The 7313-nt window shown below is 40.6% G+C and overlaps 1 protein-coding gene across 1 annotated transcript; it reads left to right on the top strand.

Annotated features, from left to right (window-relative positions):
- Window positions 1-555: 555 nt before the first annotated feature.
- Window positions 556-6360, top strand: LOC120042916 (insulin gene enhancer protein isl-1-like). The gene is made up of 6 exons (XM_038987680.1): window positions 556-583; window positions 1168-1357; window positions 2341-2600; window positions 4937-5223; window positions 5738-5905; window positions 6244-6360. Exons 1-6 carry the CDS (start codon window positions 556-558, stop codon window positions 6358-6360), a joined length of 1050 nt encoding a protein of 349 aa, XP_038843608.1.
- Window positions 6361-7313: the final 953 nt, after the last annotated feature.

Consider the following 7313-nt stretch of genomic DNA (forward strand, 5'->3'; position numbering starts at 1 on the left):
CCCGAATAGGAGCCGGGTAGGAAGGGTAGTTGGACAGATTCCCGAATAGGAGCCGGGTAGGAAGGGTAGTTGGACAGATTCCGAATAGGAGCAGGGTAGGGGGGTAGTTGGATTGAAGTATATGTGATCCAGAAAATGAGCTGGGAAGGCATGTACTTGGACTGGGCTAACAGCAACAGCTGCTCCTTTCTTCATAACCAATCAGCATCCCATAAAGATGACGTTTCGGTGTCCTACGTCAGCCCGATGGCGATAGAGTAGAGTTGGCGCAAGGGAGTTTGAGTGGGAGATAGAGACTAGCGTTCCCCATCACAGCACAGGGACCAGGCACCGGAGAACAGACCCTCACACCCCCGCCTTCTCCACCGATTAACACAGCTACTCTGCGGCCGAACAAGTCCGGCTGCAACACCCGGTTAACAATTAGACAGCACCGGTCAGTACACAGGCGACTGCTCTATACCCGCAGTCCGGAGGAAAAACGAAAAACAACCAGCTTCAAAACTGTTGCACCACGTTTTAAAAGTGGACCTTACGCCGCCTTACTTCTTGGACATGGGCGATATGGGGGATCCACCGAAAAGTAAGTGGAGCTGGTTTTGGCTCGGGATGCCATTCAAATCAAGTGTCTATTCTATTCTAAGTGATGCAAAACTGAGGCTAAATTAGACTAATTTGTAAGTCGATTTGTTTTCTTTGCAGTTTGTCACCGGTTTGTGCAAAGTTTATTGTCGTAGCAGGTCCCATTTAATGAAACGTTTCCACCCGAATTGTCTTTACAATTCCCGATCTCAAGGACACACCATTTCAATGTCTGTAAAGTTAATTTAGATCATTGAATAGCAGCGCGCATTAATTAAAACTAGTGTATAGAACAATCATAAATAATGTTATTATCGTTAATAACCAATGTATATTATATGTAATAAATTAAAACAAATATGTAATTATTATTATTATATTATTATTATTAATATGGTTGTTGTTGACACTGTCGATTATAGTATTTTTCCCTTGTTGAATAGATGCTTGTTCTCAACGGCAAATGTAGAACCCCTCCTGACGACATCACTACGGGACATTCATTACACTCAATATAATCTTTAGAATCGTCCTAATATATATATATATATATTCTAATATTTTTCTCCTGACTTTGTTCTCCAGAAAAGCGTCTGATCTCGCTGTGTGTCGGCTGTGGAAACCAGATCCACGACCAGTATATTCTGCGGGTCTCTCCGGACCTCGAGTGGCACGCTGCCTGTTTGAAGTGTGCAGAGTGTAATCAGTATCTTGACGAGTCGTGTACCTGCTTTGTCCGAGACGGGAAAACCTACTGTAAAAGAGACTATGTTAGGTAAGAGCTGTTTGTTATGAATATCATAGCGTTGAAAAGCAATGTTTATAATTGATTGACTGGTTGACACATTCACGTATTAACTGTCTATCTTATCATAACATGGTTATACATGGGACGTTAACATTTATTTGCCTTTACTATCATATTTGAATGGTCAGGAAAACTATATTTTAAAAGTAGGTCATATTTAGATATTTTACTATTAAAAAATATATATTTTATATTTTCAGACTACATGGGCTTAATATTGATGATTAGCATAATTGCAATGAACTGGTTATTATATTGTTTTTATAATCATAGGCTACAGCAATAGACTACAACTAGGTTTTCTATTGGAATACATATATATATATTGTTGAAACCACATCAGGACTGACACAGTTTTGACAGAGCATGAGGCTACATGTTGAACACGTTTACATATTCAATACAAACTGATTTTAGAAACATATTATTTAATGTAGCCTTACAGCAATATTTTTGATGCATTGATGACCGTAAAGTGAGTCAATAGATCGATTTTTAATAACATATAATTGGCCAAATACATTGGACATACAACTAGCCTAAAATTGAATTTAGACTTTAAAAAAAAATGATTTGTGGCGTTATCGCCTAAAAATAATAATACAAAATAATAATAATAATAATGATGATACTAGGAGTCTTCTAGGAATATTTAGAGTTATAGTACGTCTATATCTCTACGTTCATGATATTCTTCTCTGTTACCACAGAATAGATCTGTACTTTATTTATACTAAGGTACTATTTTAAAACGGGTTTCAAGTCATCTCATGTGGTATAAACATAACTAAATATTAAGGCCTAACAATCCTGCCTTTAAAAAGATGCCCTTCTGCCTGTCCTGTTATGTCTGCTGCCCAGCCACAATATTAGCCTAACAGTGGGCCTTGGTGCCTTGTGACACCGTTAGCTGACTCTAACCGGTCACCCAATCTCTTCTAACCCTCTAGGTTATACGGGGTAAAGTGCGCTAAATGCAACATCGGTTTCAGCAAGAATGACTTCGTGATGAGAGCGCGCTCCAAGGTGTACCATATCGAGTGTTTTCGGTGTGTGGCCTGCAGCCGACAGCTCATCCCGGGGGACGAGTTCGCTCTGAGGGAGGACGGCTTGTTCTGCCGGGCCGACCATGACGTCGTGGAGCGGGCAACAATGGGCGTCGGAGACCCTCTCAGCCCCCTCCACCCGGCCCGACCTTTACAAATGGCAGGTAGGTTAACAATTTATATCAATGGCAGTGGTGTTTTTTGTTGTTGTTGTTGTTGTTGCTTTCAGTTGGCTTGTATATGTGTTGTTGGTGTTTGGCAATTAGATTGATGTTGTATTAGTTGAAAACTGTTTTCAGTCAACGGGCATTCTTTGTGAATAGGGGCTGTTGATATTGAGCACCATAAAGACACCGATGAATGTATAGCATCGTCGATACAAAAGTTGTTTCATTGGCCTACGTTTTCCAATGTCCGTAACACAATACGAACAAATATAAACAGATACCACGACACGTTTCATGGATGTATCGTGTCGTGATGTACCGAGTTTATTTCAACAGTAGGGGCTGCGTTTCAATGAAAACATTTAACTCTAAATACATTCTGGAATCATCTGAATATGATATGCGCCTCTATTGGCTAATATAGTTGTTTATATGTCATGAATATAACCTACATTACTATTGGCTAATAGAATTGTTTATATGTCATGAATATATCCTACATTACTATTGGCTAATATAATTGTTTATATGTCATGAATATAACCTACATTACTATTGGCTAATATAATTGTTTATATGTCATGAATATAATCTACATTACTATTGGCTAATATAGTTGTTTATATGTTATGAACATGTATAGCCTACATTACTATTGGCTAATATAGTTGTTTATATGTTATGCATATACATAGCCTATATTTCTATTGGCTAATATAATTGTTTATATGTTATGAATATATATATAGCCAACATTACTTGATTTAATAAGCGGCGCGACGTTATTGTGAATCACAAATGAGGATTGTATATATTTGATTGTTATTAGGTCAATAGAGTGGTGCGTGTCACTTATGAAATCATCCGCATGTTGCGAGTGCTCTTTGTCAAGGTTCCTCACAAGAGGGAGAATCTCTGATCAACGTCTTTCTTTACATACTTCTAGTTGAATTATGAGGCCCTCCTAGGAATTCAGATATAAATGTTTTTTTTTTTTTTTTGACTTGGTTAGATGTTTCGAAGCATCGCCATAAAAATAACATCGGTAGTCTACATATATAAAGATGAAATGATACATCCTGTTTTGTACTGAAGTTTAGGGGCCCTTATTGTGTGGCTTTTGGGTGAATTATACAAGCCAGTTAGTTGGCCATGCGCTTCAAAATTGTCGAATATACTATTTCCTCACACTGCATACATGTTAGGCCTATGTGTAACCGATAGTGGCAGTTAGTGCTGACGTTATAGCCGGGTTGGAAAACACACTACATAACCGAAGCTCGGGCAGATGGCCACAGCAATATTTTGACGAGACTTCGTTCTTACTGAATTATTAAATCAAAAAGGTATTGCACCAATCTAGTGAGAACCCTTTTCGACGTTTATGTATCTATAAAAAAAAAACGACGTATTTGACAGTCCACTCTTTCCCATTGCCTGCGCCATGGTCCACGTTTAACGCCGCAAATATTGACCCCCTTTTCCAATACAAGTAATTTAGACATATATGCTAAAAGTAACAAGAAAGAACTTTCACTAAAAGTTTTTTTTTAAATCAATAAAAGATATATAGGCTAATATCAAAGTATATCAACGTATAGCCTATCCATGCGTAATAAGGTAATGATGTTAGGTGTTCATTCAATACCCCAGTGGTAGACTATCTCTATAAGCATAGGACATGACAATGCTCTTTCTCTGTTGTTGATTTTAATTTCATTTTAGACAGTATCAAATGGGAAAAGGGGGATACCTAATCAGTTGTACAACTGAAATGTGTCTTCCGCATTTAACCCAACCCCTCTGAATCAGAGAGGTGTGTGTGTGTGTGTGGGGGGGGGGGGGGGGTGCCTTAATCGACATCCACGTTTTCCGCGCCCGGTCAACGCCCGGTTAACTGCCTTGCTCAGGGGTAGAACGACAGATTTTTTTAATATATATTTTTTTACCTTGTCAGCTCGTGGATTCGATCCAGCAACCTTTCTGTTACTGGCCCAAATGCGCAGTGACTTCAATGGAAAATGTAGGCCTAATAGAAGTTTGGACAACTGAAATGCGAACAACAGTGATAATGATAGGTCAAGGATTGGGTTGGTTGATAGCTGATGTAATAACATATTACCATAAGACCCGGATAACATCACGCTGAATGGATTCTCCATACTAGGCGTCGTTTTGTAGGCTACCATGAGTTACTGTACTGGTATACGTTACAAAGTGTACGTTTTTGTAATCTCAATTTTAGTATCCAACACAGTGTCTTTCTATACCCCTGATGTTGAAGTGCCGATAAATAATATTTTATTTCTATTTGCTCTTCTCTTTCTCAACAGCAGAACCAATATCAGCCAGACAGCCCGTGCTTCGACCGCACGTCCACAAACAACCGGAGAAGACCACACGCGTGCGGACTGTTCTTAACGAAAAGCAGCTCCACACGTTGCGGACCTGCTACAACGCAAACCCCCGACCCGACGCTCTGATGAAGGAGCAGCTAGTCGAGATGACCGGCCTCAGTCCCCGAGTCATCCGGGTCTGGTTCCAAAACAAGCGTTGCAAGGACAAGAAGAGGAGTATTCTGATGAAACAGTTACAGCAGCAGCAGCCCAACGACAAAACGGTGAGGACCCTGTCTGATCTTTATTCAATAAAGGATTCAATACAGTGGTGTTCTTATCGGTCGAAATGCTGGTAGCTGTTGTAACTGTTTCATTATAATACTTCTATTCTTGTCTGGTCATTTGTTTTCATGAATTAATTGAGGTGAAATAGAAACGGAGAAATGGTCGTATACGTCAGCCTATGGATGCGTGAGATATATCCACATGCAGGCGCATAACTTGCCTTTTTTTATTTAGGCCACAAACACACACACACACACACACACACACACACACACACACACACACACACACACACACACACACACACACACACACACACACACACACACACACACACACACACACACACACACACACACTCACACACACACACACACACACATGATCGTTACGCACAAACATTTCCATCATATTCTAAATACCTAATGTTGTGTTTATGATGTTGGGTCAATGTTGGCGTGCTAATTTTAAACTTTATATGACGATCAGTTTCTCTGGGACTATCTGCAGAATATCCAGGGAATGACGGGCACTCCGATGGTGGCTGCCAGCCCGGAGAGACATGACGGTGGTTTACAGGCTAACCCAGTGGAGGTGCAGAGTTACCAGCCGCCTTGGAAGGTCCTTAGTGACTTCGCGTTGCAGAGTGACATGGACCAACCCGCGTTTCAACAACTGGTGAGTCCAGGTAGAGGAGACCGTAGGCTGTACTATAACGCAACTGGTGAGTCCAGGTAGAGGAGACCGTAGGCTCTATTATATTACTAAACTGTCTGTCTGGTAGACAGTGTGAACGAAATCACGAATATCGAATAGAGTAACATTCGAGTAAAGGTTAGGTTATTGTCATTTTAAGTTTATAACATTTGATATTATTTTCTGTAATTTAGGCTATTAATATGGGTCGTATTGAGGTCGATATGTGGATTTATTCTTATTGTATTGTCTAAAATATTTAAATTGATATGTTGAATAATGTAATCTTACATATTACATCGTTCCTTTGTTTTGTTCAGGTCCATTTTTCGGAGGGGGGACCTGGTTCCGACTCGACAGGAAGCGAAGTCGCCTCGATGTCATCCCAACTTCCAGACACACCCAACAGCATGGTCTCGAGCCCTATAGAGGCGTAGGGCCTCGAGGACCGACTGTAGACTACGTTAGACTATTGTCATATTTCTGACTGGTGATGAAGTGATGCTAGTTGGGCAAAGGGGCGGACTAACTGACAACTGAAAAAAATAAAAATAAAAATAACTCGAGGTTGAAAGGAACAAAATGTCACTCTCTTGTTGATTTCATTCGAACTGAGAGATGAAAGAGAATCCTCCTGCAACTGCACCAAGCCTCTTTAACGACGAAACAGCCGCTGGTTGTAGTTTTACACTGTGAAGACAATCATGGATTATTACCCGACCTAGATCTGTCCATATGTCCGTCATACGTCCGTCTGTCCACCCGCCGCAAAACAACCCTGGAGAAGAGGAAAGGAGAGGACAATGGAGCAGTCTATGAACTCTATTCAATCTGTGTTGCTGAAGCGTTACATATTGCGCGATAGACATTTAAAGCTAATTTCCTATTTAGCTGACATATGCAGCGATTACCATGAATGCAGTCTCCGCGAACGCGGGGAACATTGCCTCTTTCAGTCACGCTGCGAACGCCGAACCTCAGCTATACGGTTTGAATAGAGCCCTAGAAAAAGTGCGTGTTTCCAGGAGCGATGGAGAGCGGTGGAGAGCGATGGAGAGCGGTGGAGGGCGCATCTGCCTGCACCATAAAGTGTCTGCGACTCGTGCTTAGCGAGATGTATAGATCTCACTACGTCAACCATGACTGGTGGTGCCCGTTGGAAACTCCTGGTAACAGTTTGACACACAAGAAGAAGAAGAATACAACACCATACATACACTCCTGCACCCATGGACCTCTAGGAAAAAATATGAACTTTATTATTGAAGAAGAAATTCTGGTTCTACATTTGCGCATTGTTGTGCATAATGTTTGAATATACAAACAAATGACTGGCTCTTCTGTTTCTATAAAATAACTTGACCTGAGATTCGCCTCCTGATATGATGCC

The sequence above is a fragment of the Salvelinus namaycush genome, unplaced genomic scaffold (assembly GCF_016432855.1).
Source record: "Salvelinus namaycush isolate Seneca unplaced genomic scaffold, SaNama_1.0 Scaffold802, whole genome shotgun sequence".
In the NCBI taxonomy this organism is placed as follows: Eukaryota; Metazoa; Chordata; class Actinopteri; order Salmoniformes; family Salmonidae; genus Salvelinus; species Salvelinus namaycush.

Bases quoted from the DNA above. Each gene is read 5' to 3' on its own strand.
- LOC120042916 (XM_038987680.1), top strand. From the start codon at position 556: ATGGGCGATATGGGGGATCCACCGAAAA. The intron at 5,224-5,737 runs GTGAGGACCCTG...GACTATCTGCAG, and splicing joins AGCAGCCCAACGACAAAACG to AATATCCAGGGAATGACGGG. The intron at 5,906-6,243 runs GTGAGTCCAGGT...TGTTTTGTTCAG, and splicing joins AACCCGCGTTTCAACAACTG to GTCCATTTTTCGGAGGGGGG.